The sequence below is a fragment of the Gadus morhua genome, chromosome 11, assembly GCF_902167405.1.
Source record: "Gadus morhua chromosome 11, gadMor3.0, whole genome shotgun sequence".
In the NCBI taxonomy this organism is placed as follows: domain Eukaryota; kingdom Metazoa; phylum Chordata; class Actinopteri; order Gadiformes; family Gadidae; genus Gadus; species Gadus morhua.
This window is the reverse complement of record NC_044058.1, coordinates 11,590,242-11,613,695: the sequence shown is the minus strand read 5'-3', so window position 1 is coordinate 11,613,695 and position 23,454 is coordinate 11,590,242. Positions and strand designations below refer to the sequence as shown.

Below are 23,454 nucleotides of genomic sequence, written 5' to 3'. Positions count from 1 at the left end.
TTGAAAAAAATTATTATTGTGAGCGATCATGTTTTTGAAGGGTTAACACTCACCCTATAATAGTACACAAAAATTAACATTATTACATACAAATATTATTATAATATTATTATTATATTATATTTCAGTAAAATCACATATATATTTCAGATCGCTCTGACTACACAAGCAAGCATTTTCACTGTATCATTTTCGTGAATTTCACGGTTAAAGTCCCACATTTTTTTCTCAGACTGTGTCTGACATTTATTTTGGCTGTAACCTATTGCTCCATAAATTCTGACAATTCCAGATACAGCTGAGATGAGGGAAGCTCTGAATATTCACTTACCCGAAAAACAAGCATTTTTACGGAACTTTTTTGAGAATTTCAAAGTTAAAGTCACACTTTTTGAAACGGAAATTAATTTGTACTTTGTGTCAAGGTAGGCTACTTGAGATTAGGAAAGCTCTGACTATAGGCCTACACCATTTTTACAGCAAGTTCCAGATAAAATTAAACGATTTTGTGTTGGCGTGTTACGTGTAAGCACAGCAGTACTTGTAGGCCTCAGTTAACACCTTACTTTGAAAAGCGGACGCGCTTGGCCATTTCAATGCTTTGGCCATAAAGGACCCAATATGCTCGCACTCCAAATCTAGGGGCTGCGGGCTCGTCCAAGGAGTGGCACTGGTCATTTAGGGGAAAGTGGGGCTCGGCCCCGGGGAAAATGAAAAAAAAAATATTATATAATTTTTTTAATATATATATATTTAAGCAATAGATCACGCCAGGCTGTGGTATGTGCTCATTATACCACTGTTAAGGGGCGTTGTCCGGCCCCCTTCACAGTGGTATAATGAGCACATGCCACTGACTGAAGTGTTCTATTGCTTTTATACAACGGTTACTGTTACTGAAATGAAAGTCATAGACACACTACATTTAAAAAGAAACCAAGAAGGTCAAAGTAGCCGTTTTATTAAAGACTACCAAAAAGTAGTCCCTCCTGGCTGCCGCTATGCATCGACGGTCGCTATGCAACACACTTTAGCGTCCCTCCGAGAGAAGGCTCCGATAGAGCGGTTCGCCGGCAGTTCACTCGCCGATTTTAGGCTTCAGTGAACTGTGCTATTGCTTTTATACAACTGTTAAAATTATGGCAAAATGACTCCACACACACACACTAGTAAAAATACGGTTGTATTCTTTGACACTTTCCACTTCAAGGCGCGGAGTGATACTTTCACAAAATCAGATTGCTGGATTCAGGCCCCCCGTTGTATAAATATTTATATATATATTTTTTTAATATCTCCCCAGAAAGTACTGTAAAATAATAAGTTTGGCGCTTTTATTTCATTTTTATTCGACCCTGGCTTTCTTCTTCCGGCTGAGTTCGTCTGGAGCGGCAAGAGGGGCTCTAGCCCCACCAGCCCAATGTAATGTGTGGACTTGAAACATTGCGCATGCTCAGAGTGTTTCTCTGTTGAAGTGGACGGAGATTATTTGACTTCTGGTGGGGGACCGCCATGGACATCCTATGGTTGATTCCACTACAGCGTCATTTCGTTTTTCACAGTTCATTGGCTGTAGGGTGAGGCACGTGATGAGTCATGGTTGTCTTATTCCAAAAATGAATTTCTAACAACATTTAAATGCCCCATAATTTGTTTGGATGGATGTCTGTATGCCTGAAAAGCCAGTAGAAACACTAATAAAAGTGAAGGGGTCTACCATTTTTGTTGAATGATTTCGGCAGTTAAGCCGCTGTTTAGCGTATATGACTGCCCTTCACAGGTCAGATGTTGAACTCAAATTTTACATACAGCCCTGTGTTGTGCAGGATAGCCGGGAGCAGGCGGAGTCAACGTCTACAAAGATTGCCAGGACTGTGAAAATAAACGGGTGACGTCACGAACACTGGTTTTTAAAAGAATAAAAAATATTAGCCTAGCCCCACCTGTTTTTTACACGTAAAACGCCCCTGGGCAAGGAGTAACGAGTGTCGCAGTCCCAGCCGCCGCTCCACAACACGCACATCTTCTTCGCCTCGCGATGGACTTTATAAATATGTTCATTGATTCGATGCCGTTTTCCATAGATTTGAGTTATATGGAGCGCGTCGTCATATTACTTTGCGTTGGTTTATGCACTTTTAAAATCACATCACTTCTCATCAAAAGAAGCAATTTGGTGCGGCACCTTAAAGCTTTCCCTGGACCCCCAGCGCACTGGTTCTTCGGACATGCATTGGAGGTAGTCGTGTGTTTATTTTATTGTAAGCTGTGAAAAGTAGCTATATTATATATTGTAATTCATGTTACACTATAACAAACCAAATGTAGCATTTTAAACTTGTGGGGGACATGTAGGCCTAAATGTAGGGGATTATTTAGGTGAGTGCTGAGTGCAGCGCTCAACTATTGCTCTTCCCTATAGTCACTCCGGAGCACAGCTAGGGAGATAGGCTACTCTATTCTCCATGAGATCCCTAGTCACTCTGGAGCTAAACGCCGTCAATTCAATCAGTCCACTGGCAACAAGACACGGCAAACTTCTCTGGTGATGCTGCTGCTTTATTTGCTTAGCTGCAAACAACTGTACATTTAGGTATGCTGCATTAAATACTTGAACACCGAGTTCTTCCCGTTAATTGCTCTCCGATCACTAGGCCTACACAAAGCGTGTTCCTCTCTCACTCGCTTCACCACTCACTCTAGACTGCACTCATACTAGGCAATGGCTTCGAGGGATACGCAAAGAGACACGCCACTCTTAGGCTACAAGGCACTACCACACAGACACACACACACACACGCACGCACGCACACACACGCACGCACGCACGCGCACACACACACACACAAACAAACACATCCATACACCCCCCCCCACACACACACACACACCCCGCGCACACACGCGCACACACACACACACACACACACACACACACACACACACACACACACACACACACACACACACACACACACACACACACACACACACACACATCAGAACAGCTAAACTACTCAATATTTTATCTCAAATGTATTCAAACTTGATCACATTTGTTTATCTCTTTACTTTATTTGTTTCCAACCATTTAACCTTTTTAAAATGGTGTGGTGCACGTTTACATTGTTTAGGCCTACTCCGTCTGTTCAAATCCTTTCACTTGACTTAAAGAGACCCTATTATACTACTTTTCTGGCCTTAATTCCTTATTAATGACTCCTATAGCACAACCTGACACGAATCACAGCACAAAAAACGATATAGATTTTCGGGAAACTCTTCCTCTCATCTGGACGCTTTCAGCATGTCAACGCTCGGTTTCGTCCTTCTCCGCCCCCTCGCCCCTCGCCTATTCAGTTGTTGGCCGGGAATCAGCAGATCTACCCACTTTTGCCTGGTACCCTGGGTCTTTCGGAAAACCAAATAAATTAAATAAGTTTCCCTCACAACCGAAAAAACTTTTTTTGGGAGGGGAAGGCATTGTTCCACAAACGTGCAAAGCTACACTGTGAAGTGAAAAGTGCGGACTTGAAGTGCGCGCGGGGGCAGATTTGAACAGGCATATGGGGGCGTGGCAGGAGTGCTTCTACGTAGATCAGGGGGTCGGCAACCCTAGGCACGGGGCTGCATAATCATTGGAACACTTAATTCTTTTTTTTTCTTTTATCTTTTTCTTTTTCTTTTATTATTAAAAGAATTCAAGGCAAGGCAAATTTATTTATATAGCACTTTTCATACACAAGGCAGACTCAAAGTGCTTCACATATAAACATTGTCATACAATAAAATAAGATAATAGATAAGTAAAAGAAAACATATGCAAAGAAATTAGTAAAATAGAAAGTGCAATGTATTTAAGATCAGATCAACAGTCTCTCTGGTATCCGCGTCGGGACTCCAACCCGACCTAAAGGAACTTGGTACTTTCTCGGACTCCAACCCGGATTCTAGTAACCCTTATCCTTTCTCTCTGGTATCAGATCATGTATTTTTCTGGTAAAAATAGAAAATTAAATTGAAAGTTAAAAAGGCTTTTTAGTAAGTAAAATTTAAAGTGCAATGTATTTAAGATCAGATCAACAGTCTCTCTGGAACCCAAGTCGGGACTCCAACCCGACCTAAAGGAACTTGGTCCTTTCTCTGGGACTCCAATCCAGATTCTAGGACTCTAACCCAGACAGAACTTGGAAACTTTTGCACTTAATTCTGTTTTGGGCATTTCCTCCCAGTGCAAATATGTTAAAATTTGTTACAGAAAGCAGTGTTCTGAAATGGGATCAATTAATAGTTTTTAAACATATATTGTGAGTAATAGCAAAGAAAATATTTAAAATATGGTTGCAAGTGGTGTTGTTGCTGTATGCATCGCTTTCACATGGTTTTGCATAGCTGTACATGTCTTAAAGATATTGATGTGGATGGTTTCAACATTCTCATATATTCTCGTGTTTTACATTTCTCACAGTGCAAATATTTTTTGAATACGTTTCTGAAAATGGTGTTTTAAGATGGGACACATAATTTGTAAGCCCATGTTGCAAATATAACAACCAAAAAAACTTTTAAAATGTTGATGCATGATTGTGGACTATATGAAAATAGTACAATTCCAGATCTTCTGGAAATGTTTTCGGTCGCTATGTCATAATTCAGCTTCATTTTTTATATATTGTTGCTTAAGGCACACTCATTAACGAGAAACTGTCAAACTGGCACTGCATGTTGAAAAGGTTGCTGACCCCTGACGTAGATGATTTCCCGGAAATGTGAACAAGTGAATCGCAAACGTTGTTCCGAGTGTTTAGCGCTCTGCACTGCCACCACAGACTGTCAACAGGGAACACGTCAAAATGCATGTCCGTCATTATTTGACACTTTAGTGTGGTTAAACATGAATATCAATCATTATAACAACGTTTATTACAACATATTTTCAACCTCACTTGGCACTACAGCACTGTATTATTTTCCCCATGGAAATACTTAGTAAACCCACCAAAGATCATAGTCAAATTAATATTTCAGCTATGTTCGAGATGCTGGTTAGACAGTAACTCACACAAGTCCCTCCAATCCATCTCTGTCTCCCTCCCGCTCACTTCTGCCTGTCGCTTGCTACATACGGCTCCTCTTTCTCTCCCTAACGTGTTTGATTGAGGATGACATGAATTAATGATTTTTGTGGAATTGGAATATTAAAGTATATTTATTTAATGTTTTGTAATTTGCAGTATATTTGATGGAATTACCTATTCTCGCCATATTCACATACTATTAAGTAGGGCTAAATATAGGCTACGTGCCTGATTCATTACTGTCCTTGAAAGTTAAAGTCTGACTTGTGCCAAGTGTATCCCGGTGCTGACGAGGTGTTCCCTTTTCCTCTTTATGCTTCCACATCTTTTCTCCTTGTGTTTTCACATTAAAGTTCCCCTATGTTATTCTTTGCAGATGAAACGCGACGGTACAGAATTTGACAAGTCGGTGGCCTGGGGAGTGAGATTCCCCTTTGCATTCCCCGTTTGGTTTGGTCCGTTTCTATCCATCCTTAATCTCCACCACCCGGACTACATTAAGACCCTCCTCTCCTCGACAGGTAAACTTGGATTCCCCTGTACAATTTTTGTAATTTGAGTCCCTTAAAAGAGCTTTTACAACAATATCAATACAATATTATTTTATTATATGCCTTATTCTTTGTTGTTTGTGCCTCCCTCTACAGAGCCAAAAGATGATATTGCATACAGATTCATTAAACCATGGATTGGTAAAAAAACAACTTATGCCTTTTTTTGAACTACATAAGTTAGAATAGCTTTGTTCAAATCTTTCTTTCTTTCCTCTTCAACTACTTCTACTGCTAATATAACCACTTACTACTACCACTTCTACTACTGCTACCACCGCTTCAAGTACTGCCACTTCTAATACTACAACTACTACTGATTGTTCTCTGCCTAACTAGTGGCTTTTGAAAAAAAGCCTTTGCTAAAAGAATAATTGGAAATTAAACTACTAATACTTGTACCTCATGTTATAGGAGACGGTTTGCTGGTGTCTTCAGGCCAGAAGTGGTTCAATCACAGACGGCTTCTCACACCAGGATTTCACTACAAAATACTGAAGCCATATGTGAAGACGATGGCAGACTGTAGCAGGCTGATGTTGGTACGTTATGACCCCTGACCTCATGTAGCATTCTTTACTTCTCTTACCTTTGTCATGCATTCATAACATATTTACAGCTCTGGAAAACGTCCTTTGATCTTGTAATGGAATTAACGTAGCTTGATGGTGGCTCAATAAGGTCGAAAAAATGTACGGAAATCTGAATAAAATGAAATGTATGAATAAAGACAAGAAATAAACATTGTCATTGTCTATAAACACATACCAGAAACTCCTGTTGTTTTCCTACACTGTCGCAGGACAAATGGGAAGGTTACAGTCAAACCAACGAGTTCTTTGAGGTGTTTGGTCCTGTAAGCCTCATGAGCCTGGACAACATCATGAGGTGTGCATTCAGCAACAACAGCAACTGCCAGAACGAAGGGTATGTCCGTGCCTCCATCTGCAGGGATGGGTAAGAATTCAGTTGGTATGGAGGAAGGTTTCTGCGTGCAGACAGGAGGCGCTAAACCATTTTGTAACTACTTTGCCCTCTTGTAGTGTTAAACGTTTGAAGGCAAGCTTTAGTCAACTGAGTAATGAGAAACGTTATGAACTTGGCTTTCAGGGGTTCCTTGTACATTGATTAACCCGTCCACGTAACTTTTTTGTTGTTTCCAACGTAAGTTGTTTTACGTTGGAAATTTGAAAGACATTCAAAAAGTAGTTCTATATAACTTTTGCACAAACATATTCACATAAAACCATGTGAATATATAACAGAAAATTAATCAAATTCTCAGTTTTAAAGACATGGATTCGTAAATGTGATGGGAGTGAACCCCATGATATGTCAAACATTTGCTAGTGCAGTTAACGACACAACCATTCCTTGCTGTCTTGGCGGTTGTCTATCTGTTTGTCTACGCTTCCTTCCCCCTGGTTTTGCACGCCTATATGCTGTAACCACACGCCACACACATCGTGTCCCTGTTGGTGTGGCCTGGTAGGCAGGACTGCATGTTAAATAAATGTGGTCTCGCCCGTTTCAGAGAAACCAACACGTACATCAAGGCGGTGTACGAGCTAAGTGACCTGGTCAACATGCGCATCAGGGTGTTCCCGTACCACAGCGACCTCATCTTCTACCTCAGCCCTCATGGCTTCCGCTTCCGCAGGGCTTGCCGCGTGACCCACCGCCACACAGGTAAGGAATCGGCCTCCTCACTCGTTCTGGACCAATCGATTCAATTCCATACATTAAGTCCATCTATTCAAGGTTATTCACCTAGCGGACATCTTGGCATAGCTTCTTCTTCCGCATTCAGTTTCCCCTCTTGTGTAGCATTAAGAACCAAGATGGCTGCCAGATGAATACGAGCCTTCAAGCCTTAATCCTAATTGTTGTGTAGAGGAAGTGATAAGGAAGAGGAAGGAGGCACTGATGGAGGAGGCCAAGCCAGAGCAAACCCAAGCCAAGAGGAATCTGGACTTCTTGGACATCCTCCTCTGCGCCAGGGTTCGTCCTGCCAACAGTCCCATTGTTCAGCTAATAATAAACGAATGTCCATTACATACACTTTCTGACCTCTCCCACCTTCCCCTAAAGGATAATACCCTGCTCATTTCTTAAGATAGCAGTGTTATCGATAGGGTTTAGATCTGCAAGCGTGCTTCCAGCTGAGGCAGTGTCCCCTAAGCATGGCACTATAACATGGCAATCATTGAGATTGGCGGTTCCTGTAGTTTCAGCACCAAGCCCATCACATGTGTCAGGGGTCTGATCTGTTTTTTGGCGGGGGGCCCCCAGGATGAGGACGATAATGCCCTGTCAGACGAGGTCATCCGGGCGGAGGTGGACACCTTCATGTTCGAGGGCCACGACACCACGGCCAGCAGCATCTCCTTCCTCATGTACAGCCTGGCCAGCCACCCCCAGCACCAGGAGATCTGCCGAGAGGAGATCCTGCAGGTCCTGGGGGACAAGGAGACACTGGACTGGTGAGATAGGGAGCGTCCACAGGGGGATCACCCATGGGCCCGAGTCACGTGATTGGCCAACCCGAGCTAGCATCGTGATGATCAAATGTTTGGACCAATTAGATGTGGTTTAGGGAGTTTTAGTTCATGACGAACAAGGAGGGATACAATCTGCTTGATTTAAAAAGAACGGCGGCGCCAAGGACATTGTAGTGAACTACGGAGCATTAAAACAGATTTATTATTTATTCAGTTTATTATTTAGACAGAAAAACTGTGTTTGAAGATTAATAGAAATCTGTATGGAAATCTGAATATCTCAAATTAGAGGACTAGTGGTCTGATTATAAGATGCCATATTTTAATTTGTCTCTACAATCTTGTAGACAAATTAAAATAGTATCCATGTTATTCTGTGCCACCACTACTAAATGAGTCGGAACACATCACTGGAAGTGGCATTCAAGCACTGGACTTGTTTTGTATCTAATATACCCTTGTTTTTGACGCTTTAGGGACGATCTTAGTAAGATTCCTTACACCACCATGTGTATAAAAGAATCGTTACGGCTTTACCCCGCTGTTCCTGGAATATCTCGGAAACTTACCAAGACCATGACCTTCATCGATGGCAGAAGTATGCCTGAAGGTATTTGGTGGTCTTTGTTGAACTACATAATTGATTTATGGAGCACTTATAACGTGTGTATTTGATTTATTTCAAAACTAACATCCTATGTGGCAGAAGCATGGCACGTAGTTAGTAGTAGTAGTTGAATGTAGATACGTTTCTACGGTCTGCCGGCTGACAAGCTGAAATCTAAATGAACAGGGTGTTTCACCCTCTGTTCCTTCATCTTTGTTTCCGCTAATTAAGTTGGTAAAGGCGGGAATCCGTAAGCACGTTGTTCGTAAACACAAACTCAGCCAGCGGTAGTTAACTGTAAACCCTGCGTTCACACCAAAAGATGCATTTGCTGCCCGAACGCGTTGACGCCGAGGTTTTGCGGCGCGGCAAATCAAGTTTTGCGGCGCAGCAAAAGTTTTGCGGCGCAGCAAAGGTTTTGACGCGCTGCAAACGTTTTGCTGCGCCGCAGTTTTGCAGCGCGGGAAGTTTCGCGGTGCTTTTGAATTCATTCACAACCGACATTACGAGCATTGAATGTCTTTACCTGTTGTGGAAGAGGGAGAGACGTCGGAATAACCGTCGTTTATGGGTTCATGAGACCATTCGGAGCCTGGAAGGCAGGTGCTGCCTGGCACCCAACTGGGTTTTGTTTGGGGTTGTTATGCTAGCCCTTTAGCATACTTATACATACACATACTACTATAGTTTAGTTTAACTGTAAACACAACTACACTACAGAATGCTGATTTGTGGGTTTTTTCGAGTTACTAAATAAATGTAACGGTAGTGAACTCTAGGTCACTCCAAGGGAGTAACACTGATTGGCTGTTCGTCACTCAGTGGCAACGCTGTTGAACGCTGATTGGCTGTCATCACGCGTTTGCTGCCGAAAAGTTGAAATATTTCAACTCGAGCAGCATTTGACGCGCCGCAAAATACGTGAACGCGCCCGCCGCCCGTGCCCGGCAGCGGGCACGGGCATGCCGCGCTGCAAATCAGATTTTGACGCGCAGCAAATCAAATTTTACTGCCGGTTTTCTCGGCAGCAAATGCTGCGGCAGCAAAGCAGCAACGCGTCTCTGCATTCACTTTGAATGGGATCGTGACGCGCGTCAACTTTTTGCATCTTTTGTTGTGAACGCAGGGTCAAAAAGTGTCAAGGGTTTCAACCCATAACCATGTAGACTATTCGCAGTAAAAAAATACACTTCTGAATGCTTTATAAGGGACTGCTGGATCCAACATTAGTTGTTGTTTGGTTTCCCTTTGGTCTGAACTCTAGTACCTTGTGTGGGAAACATAGTCCAAACTCAAAATACAAGTAGTGTAGCCATGAGGCATATGTGTCCCTTAAACATGCCTGAGACCAGGGGCGATTCTAGGTAGTGTGGGGTTCTAGGCAGAGGATTGTTGACGGGGGGGGGGGGGGGGGGGGGGGGTGGAGCGACTTTTTTTTTTTTTTTTTTTTTGGCTCTAGGGGGCCCCCCCCGTGGCCCGGGGCCCCCAAACAATTGCAGGGCCCCAGGCAGTTGCCTAGTATGCCTAATGGGATGCGGCGCCTCTGCCTGAGACGCAGCCTATTCGGACAGCTGCACTGGTTGACACAGGTTCGACTTGGTGGTACTGAGCTTTAAGCTTAAATAAAAAGGTATAACATCCCACACAAAGAATATATGTACTCACTGTAATACCTTCTAACCCAACCCTAACTACGGAAACTTTTGAAAAAAGCCTCCACCAAATTACACCGTCATTCACTGAAATATTTTCCTTGTTTCTAGGGAGTTATATTGGAGCAGCTTTATATTCTCATCACAGGAACAGTATGATCTGGGAGAACCCTAAGGTGAGTGCTCCTTGGTGGACAGAGAACGGGATTGCCTATGGCTGAGGTGTGTTGTCTAGAATCAGTACGACTTACAGATGCAATCGCTTAACTGACAACGATATTGAACTGGTTTCGGTGGTCCCTGTCAGTATGAGTATAAATGTTTCCCAGAAAAAAAAAGAGTATTTGATACTGTCATGTGACAGCAATCTGACTATTCACAGAGATATCCTACTCGCTATGGAGAAAGTGAGACAGTGGTCTTAGCGTCTCAAGCATTGCTGCAGTTGGGTTTGTGTTAGGGCATTACAATTTTCATTCGAATCCCCAGCTGCGACCAGGGCTGTTGATAAAGAACACTGCTCCTTGCCGCACCACGAAAGACTAGGCAGTCACTGTAGACAAGTCTACATAACCTTTATCACTAATAAGCAGAATTAATAGTCACAGCAATGCATTGTTTGTGAAGTGCAGAGACAGTCCAAATCTGAAGTCGGCATTGGCATAATGTCATGACATCTTTTGTGGTACGCCGGCTCATGCGGTTCACACAAGGCAGCTATGAAGCCTAGGTCTTATAGTCTCTAAAAGCTTTAAAAGCTTTGCAGGCCCCAACCATAACTCTTACCTCCCAAAGGGGGCGAGGGCCGAAACCTGGTGACAGGGGCAAACCCTGAGCAGGAACCCACAGATAGGCTATGTCCTCTAAACCAGGGCTTCTTAGACCTGGTTTAGGGGGGGGGGGGTCTAACAGTCTAACAACACAACTGTGATAAACTGTGTAAACATCAAGCCAAAAAAAACAAAGATGCACAGTATGAAATAAACATATAATTTTTTTTTTAACTATGTTAGCTATACATCAGGCTGTTTGCCATATTGCTCCAAAAAATAACATTTGGAGCAGTCTATCCTCCACAACAAGAGCGTGAAGTACACCCTCTGATCTCAGGCTAAGTTTACACTCCAATGTTGTCGGCACCAATAGTGTGCGCCAATAGCAAGCCTACCTTGGTTACTGTTTCTATACAGCCACAATCACCTTTCCAGTGCACTATTCAGCATTTTAATGGCCCCTACATTTTCCCCATTAATACAGTTAGCACCATTGGTGCTTACAGAACAAAGTGGTATGAAGATTTTAGCATGATAGAGAAGTAGGGTTGGTATTGGTGTGATGGCCTTGCAGTTGAATTTTGTGGAAGTAATTTTATTTATTTATTAATATATTTTGGGTAGGCTTTATTTCTATATTCTCTGCCACCCGGTCGCCAATTCACTCCGGCCCAGTACCGGTCCGTGGCCCGGTGGTTGAGAACCCCTACTCTAAACCACAACCGGCACATTGGAAAGATAATAAATAAACATTAAGCCCATCCCTGCAAGCGTTTCGAAATATATAACATGAACAAACAAAAAGCAAAAAGATAGCACCAGTTTTGCAACTGTTTTTTATTTTTTTTAATTTGTCCAACATTCCTCTGTATGTATTGATCGGTATGTATTGACCTGTGTGAATTGACCTGTGTGTATTTGGTTGACTCCTCTCTCAGGTCTTTGACCCCCTGCGCTTCCTGCCAGAGAACGTTTCCAAGAGGCACCCCCACGCCTTCCTTCCCTTCTCTGCTGGACCCAGGTTTGTCCCCACGAAGCACTGTGTGATTTGGGCCTTGGTCTGTCCTCACCCTGTTTACCCTCATCCATGGCCTAGTTCTCAGATAGCTACTGATTTACCAGCGCCCTGTTTCAAGTAGCCGGTCAGATCATGTTTAAGCTTGAACCTGAACTCTGACCCTAGCAATGCTACTCTTGCATTTCATGATTTTTCGGTTTCAGAACAACTCCTCTCATCTCGAGGGAGAGGTTCACACATTCTCAGAATGGTTGAGCCTGACAGGCTTCTATTGCACCCTGACAATGTGATCCTTCAGGGAATTCTCAAGCCGTAATCGCTAGTTCAGTGCTTTTATTGGTTGAAGCCCGCGAGACCAGCTGAGACAATCTAGTGAAGAAAACCACTATGTTTTTACAATACATACAGTGTATGATCTTTTTTTTTATAATGTACTATTATAAACGTCTACGTCTACTATGACTTCCTTAGTATTTCAATCACATGGTCTTCATTCTCCTACAGGAACTGCATTGGTCAGAACTTTGCCATGAACGAGATGAAGGTGGTGATAGCTCAGACGCTGAGGCGGTACCAGCTGATGGCGGACCCCGCCAGACCCCCGAAGGTGGCCGCCCGACTGGTGCTCTGCGCTCTCAACGGCATTTACATTAAGATCAAACCACTGCAGCCAGGGGCCACTACAAGTCTGTCCATGAAGATGCCTTGAAGATAAAATGAATGTATGATAGATACCTTACCTCTTATTTGCACCAGTTTGATGTACGTCAAATTAAATAATTAAATTAAATCAATCATTCAATCAAAATAGAATTCACTACTAGAACGTCCTATAACTGAATAGTTTGTGTGATGCCGTTACATTGTCTGCACTGGGAGGCATACAATTCAAATCAAAACACATGGCACAGCTATTTAATGAATGGAATTATATTAATAATCGAATAAACCCTATATCAAGGATATGACTGAATGGGATTTAACAGTTTAAAACCATAATGCTTAACTGGAAGCGAGGGGATTGAAACCTAAATCATATTGGAATATCAAATTTTCATTCGATTGAATTGTTATAACATAGTATATCATTTGAAAGTCACAGAAAATATTTACTTTTGTCAATTTGGTTAAAACTTACTAAAAATATAAATTAGATAACTTTGAAAACGTTTGTATCTCTAGTTAACTACCATATCGCCTCATTCACTTGTATTGTCAGGAATGCGTTTGAAACATTTCAAAGCATATGCACCACGATACCAAAAAATAAATATTGTAATATGATTTCAGTCAGTTCATATGCTCTTATTAATTACAAGGTTTTGCCATTTCTACACAGTCTCGTACCATATTTTTTCACAAAATAAATCAGAAAGACCAGTCCACATTCATTTTTGTAAAATTTATAATCAGTCTTAGGATAACAAATGTGCGTGTCCCATCGGAAACATGGAGAAAGGTTGTGTGTACAATGTTCTTTCCAAGTAAACAAGAGACGGATACAGTTTGTTTTTCAAACCCCATTGCTCCTGCCAGAAGATCATCTGAAGCACCAAACCCCGGTGTGTCTAGCCTCATAACCGTTTGCTCAGAGGCCAGGTCACGGTGGACCAAGTCTGCGTTCTGATGATTGTCTGATGGACCACTTCAGCCCGGTAACAGTGTGGCGTGTTCAGGCCTTACGTCATAAACATGTGCATGTCATCCCACACAGATCTGGGCCTTCTAGACCAAAGGTTACCACGGGAGGTGCTAACCAAGCTCATGACGGCTACTCCAAGTGGTACACTAAAAAACGGAACTTCCTCGAAATGTAGTCAGACGGGAAGATGACCTCGTTATTCACTAAGACCTGGAATCTGTTGATGCCAAAATAAGACCCCTATCGTTAGTTCCTCACAGTAAAATGTCTTGTATAAAAGCTTCTTTCACTCCCCCCCCGCTGACTGACCACTCCAAAATACTTTAGAAATAAAGATAGAAAGGGACAAACATCAGTAGAGGTGGACCAATGAAACAAAAACACAACCTAGACTCGAATTCAGCGAGGGGCCATTTTCTGAAACCAGCACCAAGACCGCGTGGGTCGACGTGCAGCTTCCCGCTAACAAGACCGCCCACTCTGATCCATGGGCTCCACGCCGGCCCCCCATCGAACGCGGCCCAGTGGGACGGGACCCGACGTATCTGTGGAATGCCTGTCGAAAAGTTCTGGCGGTGAAAACAACTATAAAAGATCAAACAAAACAAAGCTGTATAAAAAAAAACTTCCACGACAGTCTGGGAAGTGAGGGCCCGAGGGGCCGCGGCCCCCCCGTACGCGTGTGTGGCTCCCGGAGAGAGCCTCAGATGAGGAGGGAGGGGGTGGGCTTCTTGCCCGGCCACGCCTCCTTGGCGTACTTCTTCTTGCGCGGTTCGTTGTGGCCCTCTGGGAGGTAGGGGCCCGTGACGGGGAGGGGGTTGAGAGTGACGGGGGGCTGGTGGGCCTCCGGGGCCAGGTCCACCTCCGGGGCCGGGTTGGGGAAGGGCAGGGGGAGCCCGCCCAGAATGGCGGCGCCCCCGGGGGCTCCTCCGGACTGGTTGTCGTGGCTGCTGGGGGGCAGGTCGCCGTAGAGGCCGCTGCTCAGGGCGTAGCCATGGAGACGCCTGGAGGCCAGCTCTTCAAGCCCCAGCGTGTTCTGGCCCTCGGATCTCCGCTTCTGAGACGGAGGCAGGGGGAGAGCAGAGCTTTAGAAACCAGGCCGGGCGTCAATGTCATCAACCACTACCCACTACTACCTCCTGAAGAGAGACTGGGCATGATGCATGTCAATCAATCAGTCAAATATATGGATGAAAAGGCCACAGATTGTGCCTGTGAGGTGGTTGGTGGAAAGGGTTGTCCCAGGATGAAGGCGGGCCCAACAAGCTCTCATGAATTCATAACAGATTATCACACAACATCTGCCAACGTCAACATTCACCACCAATAGTCAAACTAACCTGCCTGTCACCTTAAACAGCAGTGACCAAACATATAGCCATAATGGATTATGGACATTTGTTTTTAACACTTGATTTTGAAACACACTAGTACTGCAGACCAAGGCAGTCGGTAAATCATTAGCAATATTTGCGAGCCACGAGCCACGCAGAATAGGGGGCACCTTGATGGTTCTATGCTTACCTGTGCGGATTAAACCTAATTTATAGTTGCCATGCATCAAGCATGGCAACAAACCAAAAAGGACGTCAACATGTCCCTTGTGCGGGATTAATATGGTGATGCACGCATGACATGTTGAAGCTACTACGTCCAAAGAGTAGTACGCTGCCTGCATGTCCACACCAACGTTACAGCAAGGCGGTAACTATGCCCACTAAAATAACAGCGAATCACAGCAACTATAAATGGGGTTAGGGCTAACCTCTCTGGCGACAGAGGGGCCCCTTAACGGGGAAGAAGGGGTTCCTTGGTGGTTCTGGAGCTTACCTTGATGGGTACCACGGCGGTCTGGATCATGTTCCTGAAACGACCCACAGACGGATCCACGTCCTCTGCAATGACATCATCCATTACATAATCATTTATGGCCGGAAATATTACATTTGTATCCTTGTTGTTTTTTGCGTTTTGTGTCAAATAAATAACACTTTTTTTTTTAACAAATTTAACCGCATTAGAAACGAAGTTGAAACTAATGTTGGTACGATAAAAAAATGACAGATTCTGCACTGGCCATCGGCTATGTGTCATTAAACAAGGTAAATATATGCACTGTGAATGAAGATATATCCTTAGGGTTTTCCAAATGCACATTAAAATAGTAAATATTAAATTGTTTTAAAATATATAATTCAAAAATAGTTTAGAATATAAACCATTTGATTGTTAAATCCGAAAATCAAACTATTATCTAAAACTTCAATGATGTATTCCAGCCAAACTACTTATAATTGACATAAGTTGTCTTTTTTTTGATGGCTGCTTTATGAACTGCTTTAAACCCCTTGACACAAGTTTGTGTGCTTGGGACTTCTGTGGCTTCCTTGTAAAAAATGCACTTTGCTACTTATTACAAACCGTTTCTGTATGTTTGTCGACCAATGATTATCTGCTGGGGGTGAACGGTCAATTCCTGTAATGATTCCACAATCATTAAAGGAATTGACCGTTCATCCCCAGAAGCTCAACATAAACGTTTGTCCTAGTTAAACACCATAACCAAGCACATCACCCACTACCAAGTTTAACTTGCTCCCCTGCTCCCCCTGCTGGCTAGGTGCAACACACGCACACACACTTTTATTGCATTACTGCAGGTATGGCTAAAAGTATTAGCCGCGTGGACCGGTAAATGAGTCCCGTTGCCATAATCCACTAGGATCTGTCGGGTGGTTGTGTATGGGGTTAAGACCCTGCCATGCAGCAACGTTCTTGGTATCAAGATAGTTCCTGTACTCCATACCAGAGAATCAATAGCTGCGTTTCCATTCCCCTGATTTTATGCAAATTTTGAAGTATCGAATCAATAAACGGTGATGGAAACACCAAAATTCGCAAAAAATCCTCTCAGTCGCAAAAAAGTTTATCCGCTCGCTTGAGGTGGTTCTTGAGAAATGCGAAAGATTAAAAAGAAGGACGTTGTCAGTCACAGGACTGACAACGTCCTTCTGATTTCTTCATAACGACCGGCCATAGCAACCCAGCCGACATCAACTTGTAGCGTCAATACATAATTTTTTTAAGCGTTTGTATACATAGAAATCCTATATCATATATATATTATATATATGATATAGGATACGCGTGGACCGCTGAAGAGGTGCAACTTTTCTTGCTCTCATCGAAGATAAAAACATTACAGCTACTGTAGATCGAAAACAACGCAATTCCACTATATATCAGGACCTAAAAGAGGATGTTATCAAAAGGATACGACAAGCCTTGGAATGTGTGTAGTTTTCCGCTCCAACCACTTGATGGAAACGCACCTAATTCGAATTTCTTTTTTTGCGAACTTCCTAAAGATTCGCTTCACCTTTTAGATGGAAACGTGACTATTGAGCCGCTGTCCTAACTCACTCGCTGGGATATAAGCTCGTCTGTCAGAACAGTTACCTGGGTTGATGACGTCGTCCTCCTCGTTGAAGGTGACCCGGGAGTTCCTCCTCTTCCTCTTGGACCGCTGAATCTCCAGGTTGCCCTCCTCGATGGTGAGCAGCGAGATGCGCTTGTTGTGGGCCGTGTTGAACTCAGTCAGGTTCTGCAGAGGGCCAGACAAACACACACACACACACACATGAACTTGTACCGTCTTCAGCAGACAGTTTGTTCCCAAGTGACCAACAGTGAATTTTAGAAGAATGTCGCTACTGTAATATAAAAACGTTTTGTGGGAGCTGCTCAGAGCGCTTGTTGTCTGAGTGAGCAATTGGGCCATTCAACAATTAATCTCTAAAAACTGGACTAATCGAGAGAAAAGTTCTTGCATCTGCTAATTTCTTGACAATCTATTACCCCTATACGGCCAAGTTAAGCTCCTCCATTTGGTTGGACACACTGCCTTAAGGCCAGTGGCCAAACCATAACATACATTTTTTTTAAGTGCATCAAAACTTCTATATCTTGATTTTGGCAACAACTGCAATGGCATAATCTACCTATAAAGCAAGGAGCGTGTGTGCGCATTATGCATGTCTGTGGTGGAAATGTCAATCATAATTATAATATACATATTATAATAACCTTGTTTAAATAATTGCTATTAATATTAAAAGGAATTGTATAAATTCTCCCTGTATCTTCAGATACATCCCTTCCTCTCTCTTGCTGAGAGGTTGTGTGAACATTTGCATTCCCACTGGCAGGGCTCCAGACTGCGACCAAATGGTCGCATTTTGCGACCAAAATTTGAGAGTGTACAACCGAATATTCCATCTGGTCGCGCATGTGCGACCAGTAAATTTGCCCATTTTTTTTTTACACGTTAAACGTGAAAGGGGCGCATCAATGAATCCGGAATCTTAAACAGGCCAATGAGTGTAAGAAGGATAGGGAATGGCCACTGTAAGTGGCTAGTGTGTCAAGGGGGAGGGTCCTAGAAATTATCGAGCGTGCGTAAACGTCTGTGTGAAGGAGAAAGATTTCACAACCTGCTACGTTCGTTTACAATGAGCAAGCAAACTATTGACTCGTTCTTCCGACCTTCGGCTAGTGTGCCAGTGCAAGTCAGTCCTGCACGGGTCTTATTTTACAAACCCTGCACCCGCCCATACCCGCAATACTTAAAACCGCATCCGACCAATCGCAAAACCCGCGCCTGACCCGCACTGTTCAGGCGTCTGACCTGACTCGTTTCAACCAAATTGTGCGGGACATCCGAACCAGTGCAGGACTCTGCTTTAGATGCCATAAAGGGCTTTTCACACAGGAGGCATTTGTCGGGTCTGATAATGCATTCTCAATGGAGAGGCGAGCGGGCAGAGAGGAGGCTCAGCGTCCTATCAAGCGGCACGACAAGCGGGCACACTCCCATGAAACTGTCGCTTCCGTACTTGTCGAACGCATGCATGCGCAAACCTGGAAACCGTTTTGGATAGATGAGAATCACAATAAAATGAGACACTTAATTTGAAACAGCACATTGTAATTTCTGCATCTATTATCAAAATAGTTATTAGTAATGCATTGAAAATTAGTAGAAATGTGAATATTTGGTTGGCATGTTTTAATGGTGTGTGCCCCTAAAATTTCTGGTTGCGCCCCTACAATTTTCAGTTAGGGGCCACAGTGCTCCTAGTGGAAAAAATAAATCCGGAGCCCTGCTGGAGCCACTATTTCTGATACTAAAGGGCTGAATATGGTCCCACGTTACGGGGGTTATGGACCCCCAACGTCTTTGCGGACCTTCCTCACGTCGAGCGCAAGGGCCTGCATTGCGTGAACGTGGGACCATAATCAGTCCTTAAGGCCAGGCCAATCTGCTGACTTCTCTGTTGTGTAGATTCCTTTAACTGTCTTGCAGCCTTGCTCACAGACTTGCAGACATGTCCACATCTCCCATAGTGTAATGCAGTAACCTTGGCCTCTCCCGCCAATCCTAAACTTTCCACGATGGGTCACTCCGTCACCTTTGTTACCTGTATATTCCCTACCCACAATGCAAACGTTTTCCTATAAGAACTTAAGAGGTATGACTTTTGGTTCATATCGCCCAGCCCTAATACACGCATCTCCTTCATGACTCGATACTAAATAGAAACCTCACGAAACATTGTGTCCATTGAACCGAGCCTTCATGGAGCTCACCTCAAGCTCCGTCTCCTCCTCCGGCAGACCCAGCAGACCCTTCAGCTCCTCGTCCTCCCCGGCCTTGCCCTCCCCGGTGCCCGCCACCCCCTGGGTCTGGGGCTTCTCCCTGATGGTGTAGGTCCGCGTGGACGCCCCGAACGAGATGGTGGAGTCGATGGGCACCTGCTGCGGTTTGTGGGCCTCCAGGCGGATGTGTCCAAGGTACGTACCGTGAGCTATAGAACAGAACCCGTTGCATTATTACGCGCTTTTGCTAATTGTTTATATTTATGTAGTTTGGCAGACGCTTTTATCCAAAGCATTACGGATCACGTGTATAGTTATTATTATATTTGTATAACTGTCCTGTACTATCTGTAGCTACCTTGATATCCCATTTGGGATAAATGAACTGCATCTGATGTTTAAAAAAGAAACATGGGCTCATTCCTATAGACCTTTGGTGGAAACAATCATCCAGGTCTTGGTTACACCAGCTATGCCTAAATTAGTTGATCATCTGAGTCCTAGCAGAGTTTAAATTTAGTTGCACCAGCAATACGCAAGTAACGTTGAAACTGGTAACAACTTAGTAATGTGTAAATTTAACTTAAGCAGTTTGGTGTCACAATAATGTGATGACAACCAGGTTGTTACGAATCGGCCATTATTTAAGCAAGGAAGGGCTTGAGAGGAGTGGAGAGGACATCGATTTGCATGGCAAAGTCGCAATTGACTATGATTCGTTGTACTTATGTATTCCCTCGGTACTAGCCACTCTCCTCCATAAGGTTATACATTTTATAATTGCCAATTTTTTACCAACTTCAACCATTTACACCGTCTTAGGGTGAGGTGTAAATACTTAGTAACAGCTAAGCGCTTTGTAAGAACTAGTTTGGGTAGTGCAACCCGTTTTTTTAAGTAATAGAGTTAGGGATAGCTAAGGTTTATTGTAAACTTAACTTGACTGTTTATTTACACAAAGCAAGTACAATGGACCATGGCCTGTTCAGTGAAAGTTATGCCATGGTTTATTTTGTTTCCTAACAAGCACTAAACACGGGCTAAATCTGTGAACAGTGACAAAATAATAATCCCATGTTTCTTTAATTTACATAACCTGGAGGGGACTTTTAAATTGCAAGTCTGGAAGTAAACTGCTTCTAGAGTGTCTTCATGTTTTAGGTCAAAGGTTAACTGAAGTCTGATGAATAAATGCATGAGTGAGTGTTGGAGACACTGAAGGCCTTCTTACTGCTGTTGAGGTCGATGAGGAAGACCCTCTTGAGGTGTTTGTGGTAGACGAGCACCGCATGGCCTCGCGAGCACGACTGGTGGTCGATGGTGAAGTCGCACCAGTCAGGGTTCCTCCCAAACATGTAGTACTTCTTCTCGTCTATTATCAGTTTCTGAAGGAGACAGCATGTTCAAATGTTCAAAAACACAAAAGGGAAGAATTTGGCATATTCACTTTTGTCCATCTGTGCCTCTGGTCCATAACTCAACAGTGTCACTTTCCACTGAGAAGCTTAAATATCAGGGCTCATATTCCTGTTGCACCATTTTGTAACGAGGTAGCCAAAGGTTTTCACAGTGAAACACAAATTGTTTCACCACGATGACTACTAGTTTGTATCTGGTGCAAGTCAATCCAGTTCAATAACACCTTGAATTTGTCATTACAAATCAATACACAGTACATATATCTCATGATATACAAATATCAAAATCATATATCAACTAATGCTGTTAATGACAGCACGGTGGTAGGGTTTCTTTGCGGTCGAGACACACCTCTACCAATTTGTCCCCTTTCATCACGTCCAGATGAAGCCCTGGTGGAGGTTTTCCTGCCCTGTGTTCAATAAGATAAAAAGTGGACATCGTCAAGCACCAATACACAGCCACCAAGAGATACACGATAGGATTTCGGTAAAAAAAAAAGCTTGCTTAACGATAGGTGGTCGTTTGAATGGCTGCTAAATTGGACTGGCAGGATATGTGTCCATGTCACAGGCGTGCTCCCCTTGCTATTGGTCAAATATAAGTTTGGCAAGCTGATCAGTGCAACTAGACCAAACACTTGATGAGACACATCTAATACAGCACTTGATAAAAGCTGCTTATATTGATCAATCCTGAGAGCTGCAGCTAAATTGCTGAGGTTAATGCGATGTGTAGATTCACTTGCTACAGCTAGCAAGCTAGCCTGGAGCTATCGAGCGTTCAGTAATGCACATGCCCTGATGTTAAATCCCATGCAATGCAGAGCCGTAGGCTCCAAATAGCATATAACGCAACACAACTATAAGATAAGTATGCATTCTCACCATGATGGACAATCAAAGGGAGGTGGAGGGATATCTTTATTTGGTTTAGTCGCCATACTAGAGCCTCATCTTCGAAAAACCGAGTGCTTGGTGGGTAAACAGGGCCCGATGTATCCTGGGAGTTGTGGTTCTTCCTCTGCTTCTTCTTTTGCTATTGTTTTTGGGCGGCTGTCAAACTGCTTTTCTGTGCATTACCGCCACCGTTTGAACAGGAGTATAAATAAGGGCTCCTGATTCTAATATTAAAAATAACACACGCACCAAAACAAATTAACCTAACTAACTCAAAGAGACTTCAATTCTAGAAATCAATTTAGCTACTTTTATAAACTGAAAAACGAATTTGTATCCCTTCACTTCTTAGTGTATAGATTGAACTCAGATTCTAAGGTCTGTTTAAAAGAAAAACACTAACTCGACCTTCTGATCTAAAAAATGCAGTTCAAATATCAGAAAATAAATTACATAATTGCAAAAACATTAATTGTTTTAACTTTTCAATCCCTGCCTCTAACATACACAAAATACATAAACTTGCCATAGATTCATCTTACAACAGCCGTATTCTGCGATTATTGTGGTTTGTAGCAAAGCGATTCACAAAATTCCCAAAATCCAGGGCTTTTGCTCGCCTTGACACTTAAAACTCCTACATTTCTGAGTCTAACATCATCTAGGGTAGATTTAAGGTTGGTCTTGACCAGTTTGAGGGTGGAAATTCACCGGTAGCTGTACTCACAGGTATGGCAAAGGCCCCTTTGCATAACCTGAACAGCTAATGGGATACCTCTTTGAATGGTTCATGCTTTGTGAGTTCCACAATATTAGAGGGCATCAGTTCACCAGATGTGGACATAAGAGCCAGACATAAATGTATAAAGTCTGCAAAAATGCAGAATTAAAATATAGAAATAAAATATGCAAATATGACAAGGGTGGCCAATGGGGTGGGCAGGATTCAGTGGCCCCGGCCACCCTAGACTGATTCAACCTAGACTGCGAACAGTGACAAAATAATAATCCCATGTTTCTTTAATTTACATAGCGAGTGGAGCCACTGCTCCACTCGCTTCCTCCATTGGCTTTATTCTTCCTCTTTGCAATACATTTGGTTTCTGTTTTGCTGAAGTCCAGCAATCTATCGCACAATGTGGTCTCCTTTTGTTGTAGCCTAGCGTTTGCACATTTATAAGCTTATTAATACTCAGCCACTCCTGTATGAGCTGGAACCGAAATCAATGAAATAATTTCCCTGACCTCCGGATTCTGAACAATGCCAGACAACAGGTCTGGCCTGATATACTTATGAGACTGGAGACTTTTCAATGCTGCACATTAACCCTAACATATCAAAGTATGACGTGGTTTTTCTTCCTCTACCCACTGTAATGATAGGTATATGACCACCATCCCCCCTATATATACTGAGAGATTACTGTTCAATCGCTTTTTTCACTTCAATGTGTTTACCACTCTGTTAACCCATTAAGGACATCAGAATATATTAATTTGATATTTCAGTCAACGACGCCTTGATCTATTTCCCCTCCCTGTCTTCAGAGATATCACGTTATTAGGTATACCTCAGAAAATTGTAGAAGCCTCGATGGTGCAGCAGGAAATACAACCATTGGATTATATTTCTAACACCTCCTTTTCCAACACCC

The 23,454-nt window shown here is 43.1% G+C and overlaps 2 protein-coding genes and 1 non-coding gene across 4 annotated transcripts; 1 reads left to right on the top strand and 2 right to left on the bottom strand.

Annotated features, from left to right (window-relative positions):
• Window positions 1-1,956: 1,956 nt before the first annotated feature.
• Window positions 1,957-13,470, top strand: LOC115554601 (cytochrome P450 4B1). 2 transcript variants are annotated; one of them, XM_030371387.1, is made up of 12 exons: window positions 1,957-2,239; window positions 5,456-5,600; window positions 5,727-5,771; window positions 6,045-6,172; window positions 6,433-6,557; window positions 7,165-7,319; window positions 7,525-7,631; window positions 7,923-8,113; window positions 8,608-8,618; window positions 10,502-10,566; window positions 12,102-12,184; window positions 12,686-13,470. In XM_030371387.1, the coding sequence occupies exons 1-12, from the start codon at window positions 2,039-2,041 to the stop codon at window positions 12,888-12,890; spliced, it is 1,461 nt and encodes a 486-aa protein (XP_030227247.1). In that variant the 5' UTR covers window positions 1,957-2,038; the 3' UTR covers window positions 12,891-13,470. The 2 variants fall into 2 exon arrangements, with proteins under 2 accessions (XP_030227247.1, XP_030227246.1); XM_030371386.1 differs by having other exon boundaries at window positions 8,608-8,741.
• Window positions 13,471-13,568: 98 nt separating this feature from the next.
• On the bottom strand, window positions 13,569-21,938 carry ppp1r8b (protein phosphatase 1, regulatory subunit 8b). Its single transcript, XM_030371388.1, has 7 exons — window positions 21,788-21,938; window positions 21,252-21,312; window positions 20,713-20,866; window positions 19,473-19,690; window positions 17,283-17,427; window positions 15,654-15,718; window positions 13,569-14,880 (listed from the first exon to the last, which is right to left on the bottom strand). The coding sequence occupies exons 1-7, from the start codon at window positions 21,841-21,843 to the stop codon at window positions 14,527-14,529; spliced, it is 1,053 nt and encodes a 350-aa protein (XP_030227248.1). The 5' UTR covers window positions 21,844-21,938; the 3' UTR covers window positions 13,569-14,526.
• Window positions 20,937-21,102, bottom strand: LOC115554915 (small Cajal body-specific RNA 1). The gene has a single exon (XR_003978764.1).
• Window positions 21,939-23,454: the final 1,516 nt, after the last annotated feature.

Coding starts and splice junctions, on each gene's coding strand:
- LOC115554601 (XM_030371386.1), top strand. CDS start 2,039: ATGGACTTTATAAATATGTTCATTGATTCGATGCCGTTTTCCATAGAT. Junction 6,558..7,164: donor AGCAACTGCCAGAACGAAGG/GTATGTCCGTGC, acceptor CGCCCGTTTCAG/AGAAACCAACACGTACATCA. Junction 8,114..8,607: donor GACAAGGAGACACTGGACTG/GTGAGATAGGGA, acceptor TTGACGCTTTAG/GGACGATCTTAGTAAGATTC.
- ppp1r8b (XM_030371388.1), bottom strand. CDS start 21,843: ATGGCGACTAAACCAAATAAAGATATCCCTCCACCTCCCTTTGATTGT. Junction 21,313..21,787: donor CCCTTTGATTGTCCATCATG/GTGAGAATGCAT, acceptor TATTGAACACAG/GGCAGGAAAACCTCCACCAG. Junction 20,867..21,251: donor AAGGGGACAAATTGGTAGAG/GTGTGTCTCGAC, acceptor TGTCTCCTTCAG/AAACTGATAATAGACGAGAA.